This window comes from Haliotis asinina, chromosome 10 (genome assembly GCF_037392515.1).
Source record: "Haliotis asinina isolate JCU_RB_2024 chromosome 10, JCU_Hal_asi_v2, whole genome shotgun sequence".
NCBI lineage: Eukaryota > Metazoa > Mollusca > Gastropoda > Lepetellida > Haliotidae > Haliotis > Haliotis asinina.
Window position 1 is genome coordinate 47,515,806 of NC_090289.1, and position 21,135 is coordinate 47,536,940.

Genomic DNA, 21,135 nt, shown 5'->3' on the forward strand with positions numbered 1-21,135 from the left:
CCAGAGACTGAAATTGCATCAACATACAATTGCAATTCTAACCTCGTGCACTTCGAGACACCCGTCAGTCATATCAAAGTCTGTCACACGTTTTGGGCAGTATCTAGTAAAGAGGTACGTGCACGTAGCGCATCGTGTCTCCATGATTTGTTTGTATCAGAGACGAACCTGAACTCTAAAATTAGCGATCATTGAACCAACTGACCAGGACCTACTGTCTCGAAACAAACGTATTTTTTACTCAAATTTTGAGCAGAGTTTGAAAATTTCAAACAGCTGAATTTTTAACTTACCTGTTTTCCTAAAACCAAAAAGCCAATACAAACTCAATATATCTGCCACACTTAAACTGTCTCCTGTATTTGAGGTAAATATTGATTTCAGTTTATTCTGGAAAATATTTACAAAGTCGTGTGTTGTCTCAAATTTGAGTAAAAACTCAGATTTAAGTTTGTTTCCAGAATTTGGAGCTAGGGTCACCCAAATGGAGTCGAACCTGCACTGTGAGACCAAACTCAGAGACCACTGGGCTAACTGGTGACTTCATGAAGGACTTTATAAAGAACATGTTATCCGAGGTAATGATAATCAGATTGTGAGCGTTAAGCAGGATGGGAAGCCTGAAGACATTCACGACATCCCAGATGTCCAGTGCTGACCGAATGCAAGGTGATTTCGTCCACTGTTACATGCTTACGATTCATTGTTATCCTTGATGAGGAACGGCGTGGCGGTAGGACGTCGTTAGTGTATGATCTAATTTCCAACAAAAATGGAAGTATTTCTTTTAATGACAAACACCGAAAAGATTGATATGAACCAATCTGCGATTTCTCTGAAATACTTGGGAAATGAGATGACTATTTGTGGGTCTCTTTATGACATGGAAAGTTGATTAAATTTAAGACTCAGCCTTTAATATTAATTGCATAATCATCAGCCGAAATTCTACACACACTCACAGACATTCTACATAGTCACTCACAGAGTGATTACTATCAGTTTTGCAGCAGGGAAAAATCCACTTTCCCGCCCACAGTCAAGGAGAGACTGGCGTTACGCCCCCACACAAGCACGAGCCGCATGAGATAATTTAAAGTGGCGTCCTCCCTTCACATGTCCTCTACCCCCACCCCCTACCAACACTCCCACATACACACTCCATTCCCCACCCCACCCCCACTAGCTGCATGCCCACCCACACAGTCTGCATAAGTGCACAGTACTTGATTCTGTATTTACTTATGACTCGTTATAACGGATTAAAGCCTCCTCACATGCCGTGTAAGTGTGATTTAAATATGGAGCCTCTGAAATTATGTCATCATCATCATCATCAACAACAACAACAACGACGACGATAACGACGATAACGACGACGACGACGACGATGGTGATTAAGAGTCATTTATTCAAGTAAAAACTAATGAGCCGAACGTTTGTTCATTCACAGCTGCTGACGACTAGATTGCTGATTCCAACAATATGCTGATATTTCACATTTTTCTAGTCATGCTAATCGTGCCCGCAATCACGCATGTAGCGAGAAGAACGTGAACTTGCGCGTATGCTATAACCCATTACGCATGCAACATTTCAGGATCGAAAACGACATCCCGTATAATAGATACAGTCAGAGTGCGATCTCACTAATCCGGTTGTAGTTGTAAAATCCAATTTCCAATACTAGGGGGAAGCAATGGAAACTGCAGTCATTTCTATATTATTTCTTTTTGTTCTCATTATTAGCATTTGAAAATTTGTGAAAAAAATGGAATCAATAGACATTACCAGTAACAACTCATTAATTGCATTTTCGTATGCAAATAATTTAGGTATGGTTAACTACATCGGGCGTCAGATCCTTTAAAGATTATGTCGGTGTCCGACAAGGTGAACATTTATTACCATTGTTTTTCTAACTTTGAGAAACTGAATCATTGTAATGAGTGTTACGGAGATAATACCTTTCTGTATGTTACATTAATTTATCATTTCAGTTTTATACTAATGAATCCTTTCTTTTTTTATAAGAGACTAGATTCCAGAGGCGTGTCGAGGCGTATAATCACTGCATCACTGTAAATACCCTCAAAATGAAAACACAATAAAAATATTATATTTTTACCAGGAACCCCTATGGTGTAAGTAAAATACAAATTTCAGCGCTCTAATGAACTCAAAATAATCATTAATTGCAACTGACTGAGTAAAGTTTTGCAAGAAACTGCGTCTATTGAGAACAATCAAAGGTTTGAGGGTTAAAAAGTAAGATTTTCTAAACTTAAACATAATCTCGCACTAGAATGTTTAAACATTTTCTCTATAGCTGTAATAGTTTACCGCTATTTCTGGAGGACAGTTGGGATCGGGAGTAACTGATTAAATATAGCCTAGTTCTAAGTGAAATACTTCTGTTTTCTTTAAAAAGTAATGGAACTGGTAATAAATGCTTAGGAAATAAAATCAATAAACTAAATGAGTGTAACGTGACCTCACTATCGATATTGGTCACATCGTTAATAATTCGAAAAATACTGATCCACAGGCTGTATCGAAAGATTAAAACATTGCTGGACATGCCGCTTTTTACATGAAAGATACTTGAAAAATATAATACTTTAATGCTCCTGGTTTTCATTAAAATGCACCCTGGTTTTTTTCAGAATAAATGTATTTGAATATAGTTACCATACACTACAAACATACATACGCGCACGGACACATGCACATGTTTCTGTAGAGTTCGCATTTAATGAACTTTTAGAAGCCTGTATCCTGAAGTTCAGAAAACATAATTTATACATTGTCCTCTTACACTACTTTGGACGACTTATTGACGAAAACACAGTGCGGATATTGAAACCACATCACACCGCACCCGGAAACTCACACATATAATACCATATTTAAAGTATTTGTGTTGGTTCGAGTCGAAACGAAAGTCTGTATAATTAGATGTATAGATCTTTTGCCTGTATAAAAGAATAGCCCGACATATATGAGTTATATGTAGTCACGTACTTACGTTTCGGATGTCCCGTTGCCTCTTCCGACTCTGGTGGGAGGAGGACTGAACACATTGATCGCTGAGTTTCAGTTCAACTGCTAATACTTAGAACTGGACATTGCTCATGTGACGTTTCGCAATGGTGAGTCAAGGTGAGGTAGAGTGAGGCAGGATGGCATATGCGCCGTGTACATACGTTAGTTTATTCATCCATACGATAGTTCTATGCCACAACAGGTCCGTGATAATCACTGATCAGATTAATGATATGTTGTCTTTAAAAAAGAAAAGTTAAAAATTATAATATTCGGAGGTTAAACAGCGCTTCATGAAATGATACTGATAGCAACGTACATTGTACATCAGATCAACATGTCTTACATACATACATACATACATACATACATACATACATACATACATACATACATACATACATACATACATACATACATACATACATACATACATACATACTTACATACATGCATACATGCATGCATGCATTGATACATACATACATACATACATACATACATACATACATACATACATACATACATACATACATACATACATACATACATACATACATACATACGCATTAAACAAGTGTATAGTCACTTCAACAATCAAAACAATCAAAACAATCAAAATGAAATCTCCACATAAAACGATTATTTGACTCCAAAAGATTAAGACAGCTTGGACGACTTAGTGAAACTTCTATTTCTATATTTAGTAAACAAATGTTTCTCTAACATCAACCACAAGTCATCACGTCAAACGCTTAATCTGACTGTCCTGTGCGTTACCGAAGTGACAGTGTTCCGGTGTGTATTCATATATATATACAAGCTGGTTGCCCGAACTGGGCCAGTGTCGGACTACCTTCGCGCAACACTTGCCAGGCTTTCCACTACTCAAGTCGCTGTCTAGCTAGAGTGTGGAGCACCGTTTCATCAGTTCGCTGTAAGTACAATGTAGATATAAACAGATGTGGAGTGCACAATTCAAACCATTGCATTGAAGGTTTGCTATGCATGAATTGTTCAAGATTTTAGAAAAAGCATAAAACATTCGCTTCAAATGGACCAAGATCCCAATTCACAATGCGTTAATAGCGCATAGCACTCGTACGCTCATGGTAAACTGTAGAGTTACGGCATGTCGTAGCATTAAGAATTTTTTCTGGAGCACTTTATGCACGTTACCAAAGTACATACTGACTGAAAATACTGCCGGAGGCAATTATAAGGCATTGCGTTAAATTATATTTGTCTTGCTTGACGTGAAATGTGCATAGTATTACTCCGTTGTGTGGAGAATCGAACCATGATTTTCAGCGTGACGACTTAACCACTTGGCTACCACGCCTTTCTATGATAACTAAAAGGTCGGGTTCGATTCCTAAAATGGTGCTTTACCGATTTACCTTATGAAATGTGTTGAAATTCTGGCAATGAACCTGACTGACTATCCTGTATCTATACCGCTATTTGTACAAAATTGAAACAAAACATGAAGTATGCATCTGTTAAAGACAAACATTTACCACACAATGACTAATGGAACGATGGAGTAGTCCTGTGGTTAGGGTGTTCACTCGTCACGTCAATGACCCCGGCTCGATTGTCCACATGGGTACCGAGTGTGGAGCCAATTTCTGGTATTCCCAGCTGAAATATTGCTGGAATATTGCTGGAATATTACTAAAAGCGGCGTAAAACTAAAGTAACATACTCATCCAGTGGACAACTGACGTGAGTTTAAGTTCGATATACACATGTGCAACTAAATGGATCAGATGGTGCGGCTCGGTCACACATTCTACCTGGCGTTCATAATATAAGCCACTGGGTGTCTAGTCTAAACATTGGTATTGATACTTATTCCATAGTGCGACGTTCAGACTGTGTGTGAGGTGTACACTCTTGTAGTGTGTTTTGTTTATGATGACGATATAAATTATGTGCTCTGTATTAACTAATGATAGTCATCATTCTCTATGAGCTACTGAAAATGATATTAAAGTATGCAATAAAGTTCAAGGCTGATTACTACAGAATAAAAATATTATACCCTGAGGGACTCAACGGGACCTCTGCATAATCGAATATGGACCAGATAGTCCAGTGATTGGTATCATGAACATCGTTCTAGCCATGCCCGTAAGCCTGACCACCCGATCCTGCTAGTTGCCTCTTACAGGCATGGGTTACTGTAAATTGTCCCCTTTAGCCGTAACAGGATGCTCTGACTGTGGGTTCGAATTCTAGAAATGTCCTGATCATGAACACCAGCTGCATATTTTGCTCCTAAGGGTCACGAGATAAACCATTATCAGTTCAGTGTGCCTCACAGTTACACGTAGTGATATATTTACAGAGACGTTGTATCCATGTTACTAATCACGTGATGATCATAATGTGCTGGTTAAGGTTAATCTTAGCAAGGATTGCTTCGCAGAATGAGTCCCTGACTGACACATATTATCATATCCTATTCACGTGGATCGATGTTAATGATATTGGACACTGGAATGTCTGGTCCAGACTCGATTATTTACAGACCGCTGCCATACAGCCGGAACATTGCACAGTGCGGCGTAAAAAAACAAACCAAGAAATCTAGGAATATTTCTACAAGTATACAATAATTTGGGAACTAGGAGTCAGGAATTGGGAAAAGGATCACAGCAACAAGGCCATAGATCCACTGGGTGATACTTGATGTTCGATCTGCATCTAATCCCATGTCAAATATGAAACTTACCGGTAATTTTTATCACGGTGCAAGATTTTACTGACGATGATTAAAATTCACTAACGTTGCTTTCGCTGAAAACAAGGAACATTAAGGACAGATTCAGCGGTTTTTCATGGAGTCATATTGCTATTTTGTACTGGTTTCAGGAAAGAACATTCAAAGAATACATTCAAAACACTACTTAGGGTTTACTCGATGCAAAAGCTATAACCCTGCTTATTCGTTATTTACAAGCAGTTATTGCGTGCGCTTGTGTCGAACCATGGCATACTCGAAGTTCCTGCATCGTTAACACAATGGTGTTTGACTTGAGTGATATCGAAGTAGTTATGATATTATTTTGCTCATATGCATTATTTCAATACACTTCAGTGGAGTCATTGAAACTGTCCTGAAGTTTGATAAAGATAAATTTTCTGTTAATGAAACGTGAAAGCGGATGTTCAAACAATCATGCACATTCTTCTGTTAAATGATTTATTTACTATTTTTACACCATAAACATGTGATTGCAGACGTCAGGTAGGCAATACGTGTAAATATTTACAGACGAATGACGTACCTTATTCTTATTTTCTAATCAACGCATGCTCTATCAGCACACGCGCATTCGTAACCTTATACAAAGAACCCAGTCTTCTCACAAAGGACATTATATAAGACGGGTGCGGGATATAGTTTCCAGTGTTAAATGTGTTTGCATGATCTCTTTGATTGGAGATCTATAAAACACACGAGATGATCTACAGAACACGCAGAGCAGAAAGCTGCTGAATCCAGTTTTGTATCATTGACAGCCATATTAACGGACATGTATCTGCTGCAGATGAGCATGTTGGATCTGCTGAGTTTCCTGCCGTCGGTGGCGTTGGTGTTGGTGACGGTGTCGTTGCTGTTCATGTAAGTATGTTGGCTGTGTACACACATAACACGTTCGTTCACATTTGAATGGAAGTTTTGCATTTGCTGTTAGTGATATGTAACCATTTGACATTTTCATGTCGGGCTTTCTGGTATTTCTAGAGCAATGAATCAAACATGTCTGGTAGGCGGTCTGAAAGAAATATGGGGAACTGCATGTGTGTTGACTTGTGCAATTTGTGTGGGTATTTTGCGGAAAACTTAATCTAATTTACTTGCCGTAGTACAAGATCAATTAAGGTGATTCGTCAATGAAATTTTATGTTCATCGTTATTCAGATGTTGAGAAAGACACTTCCCCATCCCTCCAGAGTTTAGTTATGTTTGCAAAGGGTTCAAAATATCATTTGTTTCAGCATGAAAAACGCAGAATCATGGTTGATGAAAAGGTCGTTAAAACAGCCTAAAAAGGCTAAACAAATAGAGCTTAATAGCTGTTTTTACTACCAATGAACGTAACATTCGTCGATTCTGACGTGCTCATAATCACAGAGGTTTTATTGACGGACGACATCTTGATCGTGAACTGGGGTTAATGGGGTCATGCAATAGTCCATCGAGGTCAGCTAGGATGTTCAGGCCAGATGTGTCCTGTGTTCAGTGTCGTTGGTGATAATGAATGAAATCGACTCCCACCCCTACCATTGACCTTAGCCCCTTCCACCTTCGTCAATACAGACATCCGAGATATTGTCTGTCTTCCGACGGATGACCTGAAGATGCTGCTTGATGTGGGTGTCAAGCTTGAGGTCAGTGCACTTTAGGCATCTACACTAGAGTTCACAACGTGTTTCAGAGTAAAAGAATGTCGATAATTCATCAGTTCATCAGCATTGCAGTGTCTTGGTTCATTCATGAATATCAAGGCACTCGTAGTTCGATTGCTCATCGGTATATGGATGGGCTAGTGCACCAGCATGTCACTATATTAGTTCTGTATTGTTTCCGAGCGTTAGTTCATTCGTGCAGTAGTGTATCATTGTGTGAGTTCATCGGTATATCAGCGTTAGTCAATCAGTTTATCAGTATGTCAGTTCCTCACTATACTATTGTGTAAGTTCATCAGTATACCACTGTTTAAGTTCATCGGTATATCAGTGGACACGTTCATTCGTGCACTAGTAAATCGGTATGCTTGTTCAACACTATATCATAGTATGCTAGTCCGTTTGTCCATCGGTAACTTTTCCGTAAGCATTAAAGGAATCGGTCGAACGATACAAAGATATTTCGATACGGACAAGTTCGGATTCCCAGTACAGTTTCCAATAGTATATGTGCCATGAACGCATGGTAAGGGAAACGAGGCCCAAACTGGTTCATCGTCTCTTGTCTTTACAAGTGTACACCAAAGATTATATCAAAGAGTTCACAACATACAGGTGCATATGTACTGATCCTCTTTACAACTGTCTGTCTAGCTACAAGGCATCTAGCAAGCCAATATTTTGTCCGATACGTTGCTAAGCTTTACATATATTTAGACAGTATTAAGCCACTTGTAATTTTTGTGAACTGTAATGCCCATCTTAATAGTATAACGGGTTTTGTCACACATCCTTGGTGACTTCATATATTTTCGATACACCCACCCCACTCTCTCTCTCTCTCTTCTATCCGATTCCCTCCCAAAGAAGTAGGTCTGCCCCTGCGATACCATGCAGTGTATATCATGTATTTCACGAATTTCCAGAAACCTATTCTATGTTATGTCAGTCTTAAAACTTGACATTTCAGTTAAACCTCTTTTCATACTTGATGAATCAACCCTCCTCGTCACGACATAGCAGCTCAAGTCTGAGCAGTGTTATCTAAAAATATTCCAAACATAAACTCCGGCCCACGCAGCGCACAGCAGTCAGCTGACCCCATTTCTCTGCATTCTTGTGAACCTTTTCTCGTTTTCATTCCTAAAGAATTGGCGTCAAATAAATATATTACAGGAGCTAAAGTCTTGGGGGGCTTTTTGTAAAGTCGATCGGGGTGTTTGTCAAGCAACATGCTAAAAAGTGTTAAATTTCTCAATCTAAAGTACGTGTAACATGGAATGTGCTTTTAGCGCATGGATCTGCTTTTGAATCCAGCCGTTTCCATAGTAACGTTGCAGGTTTTATCTTTTAGTAAGATTGGAAGATGTCACGTGTACACTTACGTTGCATGTCCTCGGTTGTTGATGCAGTAAGAGACTTTCAATTCTTGCATGGCAGGCTCTGTCTGTTGAATTATGTTCGCTGTTAATTGAGCTAGGTGTGTTTTTTCATCAAAGATTTGAAAGCGATGTATTTGTACAATCCATTTCCTCATTTTAAAGGTACTGTGTTTATGCCGCGAGGCAGCTTCTGTTACGAAGCATACACGTGAATCTGTTAAAAATACAAAACTGTACAAGGAGCATGTCGTTTCAGGGTAGCCACATGTAGATGTGTTTGGCATTTAACGCCGCACTTAACAATATTCCAGCCGTGTGGCGGTGGTCTATAAAATTTAGTCTGGACCTGACCACCCAGTGATCAACGTCATGAGCATCGGTCTATGCAACTGGGATGCGATGACATGTGTCAACCAAGTCAGCGAGTCTGACCACCAGATCGCGTTAGTCGCCTCTTACGACCGTACGAGTTGGTGAAGACCAATTCTAACCCAGATTTTCACGGGTGCACATTTTGGGAGGAAGCACGGTGGAGATGTAGTCGGTAACTTCAGATTGCTGTAAATCGATCAAGTCTCGCCCGTTTCCATAAGAACATATAAAACTTTATTTTCAGATATGGCATGTCTGGTTACACTGTTTTCAAGAAGAGCCAGATTCCTGGTCCTCGGCCGATTCCATTCCTGGGCAACCTTCTGCCACTGGCCAAAAGGGTGAGATGACGCTTGGTCCTCGTTACGAGCCCATACATTTATCATTGACTTGATGGTCTTATCAATAACATTGATGAACGGTGACCAGTGGTAAATACTTTAATTTTGTGTGCATGTCATACAGTCGGTAGCGGTCTTTAATCTGAAATAAAATGATATTTTCTATATGTGACATGACGGTAAAGTGAATATGTTGTAATATTACAGCAAACGAATTGTTAGGTTAACGAGGTTTCTATGTTTCCAAAACATATCAGCGACGAGTAGGTTTGAGTCTCAGGTTCTAGGTTTGTTCACAGCATACCCGTCCTCACAGATTTCACAGAAAAACTGAGACCTACTTCACTTCGGGCTTTCGTGGATCACATACCAAACCTGGCTTTACCTGATCATGAAACATAGTCGATAATATTTTATGCTTCTCTGTGTCTCTACGGCTTACAGCAGAATTTATACACACAGCGAAGCAATGTAAATATGTCTTAGTGGACATTTACAAGTTGCCACCGCCCAAATCTCGTCTATGGTCAGTGCATATGTACTGATATTCATTTTGTCATTTTTGTAGGGATTTATTTACCCGTTGTTGGAGTGGAAAGAAAAATTCGGCCCTGTTTATGGGTAAGTACTTTTTGTACACACATAGAACGGCTGAAACTGTGCCTGGAAAGCTGAATGCAAAATAACGGTAAAATCGATTTCATTAATGTCATAGTGAGCTACTTTTGCGCACATTCAGACAGGAGACGGAAGTTGCCACCAACAGTTATCTTGTTGCCTCCGACATCCTCCTCTTGTGTAGCTGGTCAGCTAGACAATTAAGAATTTCACAATTTAAGTAGAGCCATGTGATGTATATACGCAATGTCAGCACATCCACAGGACACGCGTACCACCTTGAGCGCGGCTATATAGGTCAGCTCATAACGCAGTAAGTTACCGTGACGTAGAGGCTACATGTTATTGTCTGACGTTACACGTAAACCACTTAGTAACAAAGCGTACAAAGTAGCAATGCACTTTCTCGCCGCGTCCATACCAGTGAGTGAGTGAGTGAGTTCGGTCTAACTAGTTTCTGTTAAATCCCGGCGGGTACCATACAAAGGATAAGTCAAACCACTTATGCTGATGACATCTGTATTTCCGTTTAGCTCGATCATGTATCGTATACGCTAAATACATTAACTATTTGCACGTTGAAAGCAACTACCGATGCAAAAAGAAATGCAGTCGTTGAATTTAGAAAATATACATTTTTACAAACGCGTTGTAATATTAAACCATATCTTAATTCTTGACGGATATTTTCCCGTGAGATGTTTAAAGAATAGATCAATCGTGATGACATTCCTGAACATTCAGATATCCCGATTCGGGGTTGTCAGAGGTCATAGATACCTGGCTGCATCAGTGTCTCCAAACATGTTCCAGATTAGTTCTCTGAAATGATTCAATCTCCAGTATTCATTCGGATCGGTCTGGTCTAACACTCTCTCCTCTGTGGTCCAACCTATTTGTTCATGTGCAACCTGCGGAGAAGTTATTCGCCGTGTAGTTCGATTCATTGTGGTGTGTAGTCTTGTGCATAGTCCAAGGCCTCCTTTCACAAAACACTACGATGATCCCGAATCATTGAGGTAGGCATAGTGCATTACCAAAGAATGGAAGTTGGGGTGAAAGGAAACCCGGCTCACAATCGTTTGAAGTTAAGCACCGTTGGTCACGAGTTTCTAGGACGTGAGTCCTGCCCCATATGGAAGTTTACGTGACACACGTAACCCTACCTCAGGCAAATTAGTTTGTTAAATCCTGCCTGTTTACCCAGTAAAAAGTGGGTACCCGGTAGTATAAGTCTTGATATTTTTAATCTTGTAACGTCTCACAGACTGCATGGGATGACTGGGAGATAATGTTGGCGTTCAAAGCATGCCCGTACGGCGCGGAGTGCGGCGCCATATAGGTGGCTTTTATTCTAACATCATACTATCACGTTGTGGTATGAATAAGGTAAATTACGAAATACCATCATCCATCAAATGGAGAACCTAGTGTTAAAACTCATCTAATCTATTAGTATTCAACGACTATTTGTTCAATGAGGTATTAAGCAACTTTAATCAGTCGATGACACTGTACTGAACAGCATGATACTGATGCTGTCTGTCTCTGGGCTAGTAATTCTTTGAATCGACACATGCTTGAATCCAAAATCGAGGGTCTACCGCCCTCGATTTCCAATTGCTCTCCTAACTGCTTTGAAAACTGACAAACACGTAAAAGAAAGTCCTGCGAATTCTTTCTGATTTACAAGATTTTTCTATGCCCTATATAATTAGCGGTTGCTTTGTTTCTTTAGTAATAAGAGTTACCCCCCTTACCATTTTTCTCATGTCGACGTTTCATTGGTCGGAATATGTTTTAGAAGGTCAAGGGCGGGTATTTGCGAAAGGAAGGACCTCAGGGATTGCTCATGGAGTTATCGCAAGTTTACTGAAATGAGTGGCTTAGCGATGTAGAGGATGCATACTTATGTTGAGAGAGATAACAAACCACCGACTAAACTACAGTTAAATTTAGCGGCTCGCATTTCCTGAAGGTTTTTGTATTTTCCTTTCAGCATCTATTTTGGTCACCAGCCTGTTGTAGTCGTGTCGGACCTTGATATGCTGAAACAGATTGAAGTGAAAGACTTCAACAAGTTCCAGAACAGATGGGTAAACGTCTTTGCTTCTTTGCAACGAGTTGACAAAGAATATATTTTACATCTGCTCACCCTCGATATTCTCATGCACGTCACTCTGTTGAGTTAGGATACTGCTATTGGCAAGAACATATTTATCAATGAATATAAGATTCCTCATTTTATACAAATTATTGATCTATTACACTATTACCAACTGAGGAGGCGAATGCATTATCATATAATCAGGTTGGCACAGGTACCTCTTCAGCAATTATAAACAAAGGCATATTTAGATCACGGGGCTTACTTTGTCGTGATATATTTAGAGATAATTATGTTTCAAGGACAACACCCCTACTTAACTTGTTGTATTCTGTTCGATTTTGGTTTTGTCATGACCTGTCACGTGGCATTGTGTGGGGAGTGATAACCTTCCGTCGCGTGACCCAGCATTGTTTACTGACTCAGGCGCCTATACATAGTTACTACAGACCGCAGTGAATGTTGTAAAGGAAATGTGCAGTCGCAGCTCACAGAGCATGTCGGTGACGGAATGCTTGGGGAATGACGCACTGTTTGTGCTGTTGTTGTTGTAGTTGTTGAGTCCAAACAGCTGGACCCATGTCGATGTGAGGGCGGCTGGGGAAAGGGATGTGGACCTCAGTAGTACTCACAAGACAATTTATACCAACTTCTCAAACCGCAATCATTTACACATGCTGAGGCCCAATTCCATGTATAATTCCTATTATAAATAGCGATGGTTTTATTATGTATTGTGCTACTGTTCGTTCCACTGAATGAATTATTCAACAGCGGCTACATGAAAACAGTCACACCATTACATGGTTAGCATATGAAATCACTTGAGACAACATGCGAGCTCTGTATATCTGTTAACGCTAAATATAAGTAAACTTTATATTCATTAATGTACAGTAAGTACGCCCAACCATGGATGACTTGTATGGTTGGCCTAGGGGTCAAATCCAGCGTAGAGGCTAAACCTTTCGCAAATATAATCAGTAATTACATAGCCTCACTTTCAATATTGATGGTCACATGGCCCAACCTATGCTCAAGATCTTCATACAAATTGGAATCGCTGTGCTATCCACATGGTGATTTGGCTGTCTCCAATCTTCTCTCTACGTACAGCAACACAAATTTTCGTAAAACTCATCCACAGAGTCATGTCAACGTTAATATGCCAGTGACTCGTCAGCGACTAAAGACAGAATTTAATGTAGCTTTAATAAATAAATCCCTATCGATGCGAGTGTTGGAATTGTGTTCTTGCATCTACAAAATCATTTTTACCTGTTTTCTCTGACCAGTCAGATTGATATAGAGAGATATAAACACGTTACTGAGAGCAACAAACATGCATATGTCCGATCAGTCAGATTGAAATGCAGTGATATAAACACGTTGTTGAGAGTAATAAACATCCACATCTCTGCAGTGATATAAACACGGTGTTGAGAACAATAAACATGCATATCTCCGATCAGTGAGATTGAAATGCAGTGATATAAACACGTTGTTGAGAGTAATAAACATGCATATCTCTGCAGTGATATAAACACGGTGTTGAGAACAATGTACATGCATATCTCCGATCAGTGAGATTGAAATGCAGTGACATAAACATGTCACTGAAATGGAATCTTAGAACAACATGTTAAAACCCAGTTTTCTGCCCATACAGGACATTGACTTGTACCCCAATCCAATCAGCAAGGGCATCTTCTTTGAGAAAGGGGCTAATTGGAAGCGGATCCGACGCACCATCAGCTCAACGTTCAGTGCCAGCAAACTTAGACTGGTAAGAAACATTGCCCGGTGAATAAATAACATAGTACTCATGTAATACACGATCTCCTTATAAGGATGGAATTTCTTCAGTTGTTCAAAGTACCAAAGCGAGAAACATCAGTTATCCAGTATGCCTAATATCTCTATGATATTAGTATTGTTACCCTGGACTAAGATCTTTGTTCAGGAGTTGACGTCATCGACGACGTCACCATCTCCATCGGCGTCACTGTCTCCGTTATCACTATTGTCGATATGTTGAATTTGAGCAGAGTGTTACTTTTAGCGTTGCAGATACCACTTGATATTGCTAGCATATCGAATTAACTTACTTATAGGCAGTGACCAGTTGTCTCCCCTAGTTTGGGGTTCGAAATTCTTTTTCCTTTGTCAGGAAAGAGGGATTTGGGCTGTGTTTGTACATTAAATATATCACTGTAATACACCAACTCACTCAATCCCATTATACGTGTCTGTCTCCAGATGTGCCATCAAATTAATGCGTGCGCAGAGAAGCTATCTCAGAAACTGGAAGCGGTCGCTTCTGGGGAACAGCAAGTCGAGATCAAGGAGTAAGTATTTGATTAAGTTGATTTTAAACAAGGCATGAACAGATTCTAAACAATGCACGAAGTGATTCTAAACAAGGCATGAACTGAGTCTAAACAAGAATTGTACTAATTCTAAGCAAGAAATGTACTGTCAAGGCTTTGCTTGAGTAGAGGACCAGCTGTTAAAAGAGGGCGCGAAATGCGAATCTATCTTCCTTTTCAAATGAGCCAGGTTAGACGGTCATATGACGTCATTGCCAACACGTTTTCTTCTCCTTGCTTCAAGCCAGTGACAGTTCACTGCAATCTCCTTATTACAAAATACGCCCGGACCCCTTGGCGAATTTAACCAATGAATCACGGACCTTTGCATGGAGGTCCTGATATGGATCCTACTGAATACGTGCCAGTTATGACAGTTACGGATCCCGGTGATATAAATCCTTGTATTTGTTTGTAAATGCGAATCATGACGAGGCATGTAACACTTCCCCGTCATAGCGAAGAGATATCCGTGTATTACATCTTAACCCATAAAACTACAGGTTCCCTTCGGTCTCGTTGGTACCTAGATCTCAAGTAATTTTCTTCATTTATGCTCTTTTGCAGTTACCTTAACAGTTTTGCCATGGATGTCATCCTTATGACAGCTTTCGGGAAGAATTTAGACTCCCAGGAAAATGCGAGCGACCCCTTCGTCAGGAACGCCTGCAACATTTTCAAGGATAGCATCTATACTCAGCCATTCGTCTTCCTCGCCAGTGAGTCCCACCAGAGTGATCTCCCCTCTTGAACTTAAATGAAATATGAACAGCTGAACATTGGCTACACATTAACCAGTATGAATACGAATGTAATTTAAATATATATATTTTGTTTCGTATGTATATAGTGATCACGTAAACAAAATAGTATATATTCCTGAGAGTTTTTTTTTCTGTTTGAGGTTTCGGGGTGGTTTCTTTTTGGTTTTTTTGGCGGGGGCGGGTGGGGGGGGGGGGGGGGGGGGAGCGAAGAGCGGGGCCGGGGGTTGACCTAGTGATCACCTAGTGGTTCACTCTTCCCGCCAAAGACCCGGGTTCGATTCTACACATGGGTACAATGCATAAAACCCATTTTCTGGTGTTTTCGTTGTGATCGTGCTGTAATATCGGCGTAAAACTAAGCTCACTCACTGTAAAAAAAGCCCCAAGGTAACAATCTTACTGATTTGTTTGCAGCTTTGTTTCCTAGCATGGAGAAGCTGGGTAAGAAGCTCGAGATGTGTGCATGGCCTAAGGATGCTGTCAACTTCATCATCAAAGCTGTCAGAGAGATAGTCAAGGAAAGACGTCAAGAACACGAATCCAAGGTAACTCCTTCATACACCAGCAATATTCCAGTACCATCGCGGCGAGTTCCATAAGAGTGAGTTAGTGAGTGAGTGAGTGAATTGTGTTTTACTCCGCCTGTAGCAATATTCCAACGGCGGGGGCCACCAGATGTTGCAGGAATATTGCTAAAACCCGGCGTAAAACCACACTCACTCACTGACTGTGGAAGACAAATGACGCATGGAAATTCATGAAACTCACGGAGCACGGGTCCTCATCGGCTATCATTCCGGTATGTCTGTAGGGCGCAGGTCACTCAATGGACAGACAACAGACCCTAGGTTCATTGATTGACGTTCGATACTACTGCTTCGAATTCCATTGACACAGTCAGCAAATGCGATTAGATGTTACATATGTGTAGACGTTGTGGCGAAGAACAAAAAGTTCAGAACAAACCATTAGCGAACGATTATGTATGGATACGTTTCTTCATTCCCTTCACTTATGGTCAGGTGCTTATAGTGAATAGTTATAGTCCCTGTGTCTCTCATGAGTATTGTCAATGTATCTCTTCAGAGCCAAGACTTCCTGCAACTGATGTTGGACGCTGAGATACCAGACGATGTTGACGGGGACCATCATGATGCCAACGGCAACATTGACAAAAACCAAAAACGTCAGTACAATTCAGTTAACCCTTTTCACACAACTCCTAACATGAGTTCACTTGGGAGGTAGTCAAGGTCATCTTCAATCATGCACACATGTACTTAGGGATACAGGGTATGTGTAAGAAAACAGGAAAATATCGGGGGTTTGGGTCATTGATTTTGTACTTGACATGCAGGCGGTTGTCTATTTTGTATATACGTTTTAGGGGGTCATTAAGATTGTGAATGCTGCTCCATAAAAAAGAGTATTAAAGGTATTAAAAAAATAATATATATTAAACTAAATATGTAAAGGGTAAACTGACTGACTGGTTTTAGCCGCTTTCAGTAATACTCCAGCAACACCAAGGCGGCGGACACCACTAAAGTGCACACACGTCAGTTCGCCTTCCACTGCCACTGCAGTCTTCAACATTCCAGTTTTATCCAATCTTATAAATATCTAGACACGTGGTTGGTCATTAAGAATATTAAATTGCCCTAAACTGCTTGATGATGTTTACCACTGAATAAAGATTCGTGGCGTTTTGTCTGTGAAATTAACATCATTTCACGACATCCCAACACCGGATCTGACTGTATTTTGTCTCGTGCAGGTCTTACGGAGGACGAGATTATCGGACAAGCGTTCCTGTTTCTGATTGCGGGGTACGAGACGACAGCCTCGGCATTGCAATACGTCACGTACGCACTTGCGACGAACCCAGAGATTCAAGACAGAGTCTACGAGGAGATTGACACAGTTCTAGGAGACGTACGTGTAATTTGCTTGAAAAAATGCTTAAATAATAAATATGATTATTATTTACAAAGATTTCGCCATTTTCACCAACACCTTGGTTGTATTTTTCGGAGATATGTTTAGCATTGGTATTCGCAGGAGCGGCATCAACACATTTCTCACTAATGACGCTATACTCGTGAACAAGTTCACTGGAACGAACCGAAAACTCGAAGCATAATTAGGAATATACCTCTAAACATAATAACAGTTGCATGGCGAAGGAATGTGATGCATGCGTAAATATATATAAGAAGTGGCCTGTTTCCTCAAATACGAGGTACAACCACATTCCACTGGGCGATATCGATGTCATACAGTGTTATAAGTGTGCTATTATTATTAATATGAATCCTTGCATACTATACTTCCTATCAATACATGAGGAATAGTTTACGTCATTCCTTGTGACCAAGGGTCGCCATAGTAACCACGGATGTACGAGACCACGAACTGAGACTACAATATTCACTAGTTACTTGTTTACATAGCCATATCCTTCAGACTCAACTGCTCTAAAGTCGTCAAAAAACATGACCGCGCGTATGTTTACGAATCTGAAACTTAACTGCTGCATTTGCTATCAAAATATCCTACTCAGACACGTAAGGAGAGTTGCGATATCTTTATAAATTGCTTTGTTTATGTATTTGTTTTATGTCTTTTAAAGGAGGAGCCCAGCTATCAGAATATCATTCAGATGCGGTACATGGAACAGGTGTTCAACGAATCCCTTAGGATGTTTCCTATCGTCCCCATGTAAGTGGCATTCCTTCACAACTATACTGCCTTGCTGGAGTATCGCCTCTGTTGGCCCGCATGTGAATCGATGTACGCACTTGTTGGTTGGCTGGCTGGCTTGTTGTTTAACGCCGCAATAGAAAGGCTCCAAGTCTTGACCAGACAATGCAGTGATCAACAGCATGAGTATCGATTTAAGCACTTGGTTGACTGGTTGCTTGGCTTGCATGTTGCTTAACACCGCACGCAACAATTTTCCACCTATATGACAGCGATCTGCAAATAGTAGATCAAACCATGAACATGGATCTATGTGCAAGCATGGGTTACTGAAGGCCATTTCTTACCGGGAGCTTCACGGGTCCTAATCACCTGAATGGGTGTATTAGCCTGCATAATTGTTTGCTTGTACACGCCCTAATGTGTGGTGCTTGTAATAGCCTGAATAAACGGTGTTTGTATTAGCCCGAACGAGTGGTACTTGTGTTAGTTTGAGTGAGTGGTGCTTGTGCTGGTCCGAATTAACTTAATACGAACGGGCGCTAAAGTCATTAAAGTTTTGGCATTCATCCAATGTTGTGTAGATACTATGCCCTGCTGCAAAGTTGCCTTAGTCTCGACTATGATTGTATTATTTCACGAAGTTCTAAGTAGTTGAAAATGAAACATACAAGTTTATGGATGGCAAGTTCTTGTTTATTGCATAGAGCGGAGCTTGGATGCAGAGTTTACACCAAGCTAAAAGTGATCACAAGCTAAAAGTAATCACAAGCTAAAAGTGATCACAACCAAATAATGAGAACTATATACTCATAGTATGTTTCAACATTAGCAACAAAATGTAATTGAATAACAGCTGGTACAGAATTGAGAGCGGCCAGTTGAGGACAAATAAGGGTTAGAGTCCGAGAAAATAAGTTTATGCTTGATGTGTGGATTTAGGAATTTTTCAAATGTGTCTCTCCCTAAGAAAAGCCTAAGAACAACAAATAGGACTGGTGATGAAGCCAATAAACAAGGGGGATTCAGTTGTGCCATCAAACTGATAGGGTGCTTTGATGTAAGGGTTCTATGAAATCTGCAATGTGTAACAGAGACAGGTGCCACAATTTACCGCTTTCCCTTAAACTTTAGGGTGCGGCCTTGGTGTTCAGTCAGCGTCCAAGTTTAACACTCACACATTGTGTTCAGGGGTGTTGAGAGCACATCATGTGCATGCAGTAAGCGCTAGGTTTCATTTCGTTTTCTATCTTGTTTCTAGAACGACCCGAGAGGCAATGGAAACAACGACTATCAATGGGTACCAGATTGACAAAGGAACAGCCGTGGCTGTTTCAATCTACACCCTGCACCATGACCCCATAAACTTTCCTAACCCGGAAGTATTCGACCCTGAGAGGTAACGTATAATAAATATAGTCAAGTATTAAACATCAGTTTGAAAGAAAAAAACATTACAAATTGATACCAATATTTATGAAAGAATAGTTAGTAACAATTCCTAAAACACTTAGAAAGCCTTCGATTTGTAAGCACTAATATAAGTTATCATTGTTCAATTCTTTGTCTACAGGTTTTCGCCAGAAAATAAGAGAAACATTAACCCAGTAGCTTTCCATCCGTTTGGCTTCGGTCCTCGGATATGTATTGGTATGAGGTTAGCGCTGATGGAGGCAAAGTGCGCCATGGTCCATATGCTGAGGAAGGTCAAGCTCGTCCAGTCTGAGGACACACAGGTGAGTGACCACACTGGTCAAATTACCGTTTAGTTCTTGTTGCAGACCAGTGGAGATCTGGGTTAGAATAGATGTTCAGTAAACCATGCTTTTCGTGAGAGGCAACTGACGGGATAGGGAGGTTAGGCTATGTTGACACATGACGTATTATCTGGATTGAGTTGATTAATGCACATGCCGTTGATCACTGGATAGTCTGATCTAGACTCTATTATTACAGCCGTAACATTGCTGAGTGTGGTGTAAAACTAAACTCACTTCTCGTTGGAACGCTGTAGTGTTATCACGACTGTCTGTGATAAATGGGTAATCCAGTGATTGACATGATGAGCAGCACATTAGATTTCAAAGGTGAATCACCTGTAGTTGGAGTTATGATGATTTAAATGATGCATGCATCGGTCTATGTTCTATATCTATGTAACATGTGGACCTTCATTTCAAATGAGCGTGACATCACTCACTGATCGTCTCTTGTTATACACTTGGTCAGTGTACATCATTTAATTAACCTTGTGTTTCAGGTGCCGCTCAAGTTCGACAACAATAGGGTAATGAAGCCTTCACGCCCAATTCGTCTTAGAATTGAACCAAGGACCAAAGCATAGAAAATTTCAATAAAATTCCACTGTTGACTCACTCAGTATGTGCAATTTAGATATCCATTGTCACATAACAACCAAATGTGCATATCAGTGTGTCTCTCGATGACACCCCATATGAATATGTCCCCTGAAGATCTGGATCTTCAGCAACCGTTGCTTGTTGTACGAGGCGACTAACAGGATCGGGTGGTCAGGCTCGCTCGTATGACCACGTATCCCAACGATTCTCACGCTGTTGATCACTGGATTGTCTGGTCCAGACTTGATTATTTACAGACCACGGCTATATAGCTTTAAAACTGCTGAGTGCGGCGTAAAACGGAATTCAGTCACTCTTATAATAAGAGCTTCACAGTATCGATGTACTGGAGTTCGTTGACCGAAATTCCAGTTCGCTTAATAGATCTATTTTGTACTTGCATAGAGCATGTAAATGTTGTGTATACCTCTATGATGGTAAAAACGTATAATAGTTTATCTATCGTGCAATATGTCTTGTATCTGTATATCTACATGGCGTACTTTCCGCATGTTGGCATAGCAACAAAGTTTATCTGTGCCTGATGTGTGGGTCATATCGTGTACCAGTTGTTATTGATTTTTATTGTTAATGTGACAATATATGTACAGTGTCTTCAATAAATGGGAGAAATATTAATCGTTTATGATTT

The 21,135-nt window shown here is 40.3% G+C and overlaps 1 protein-coding gene across 1 annotated transcript; it reads left to right on the forward strand.

The window, feature by feature from the left end:
• Positions 1 to 3,884: 3,884 nt before the first annotated feature.
• LOC137297902 (cytochrome P450 3A6-like) lies at positions 3,885 to 21,122 on the forward strand. Its single transcript, XM_067829883.1, has 15 exons — positions 3,885 to 3,982; positions 6,606 to 6,679; positions 9,466 to 9,562; positions 10,131 to 10,183; positions 12,180 to 12,276; positions 13,957 to 14,073; positions 14,547 to 14,635; positions 15,224 to 15,375; positions 15,835 to 15,965; positions 16,507 to 16,606; positions 17,198 to 17,355; positions 18,053 to 18,141; positions 19,385 to 19,522; positions 19,697 to 19,859; positions 20,384 to 21,122. Exons 2-15 carry the CDS (start codon positions 6,606 to 6,608, stop codon positions 20,465 to 20,467), a joined length of 1,542 nt encoding a protein of 513 aa, XP_067685984.1. The 5' UTR covers positions 3,885 to 3,982; the 3' UTR covers positions 20,468 to 21,122.
• Positions 21,123 to 21,135: the final 13 nt, after the last annotated feature.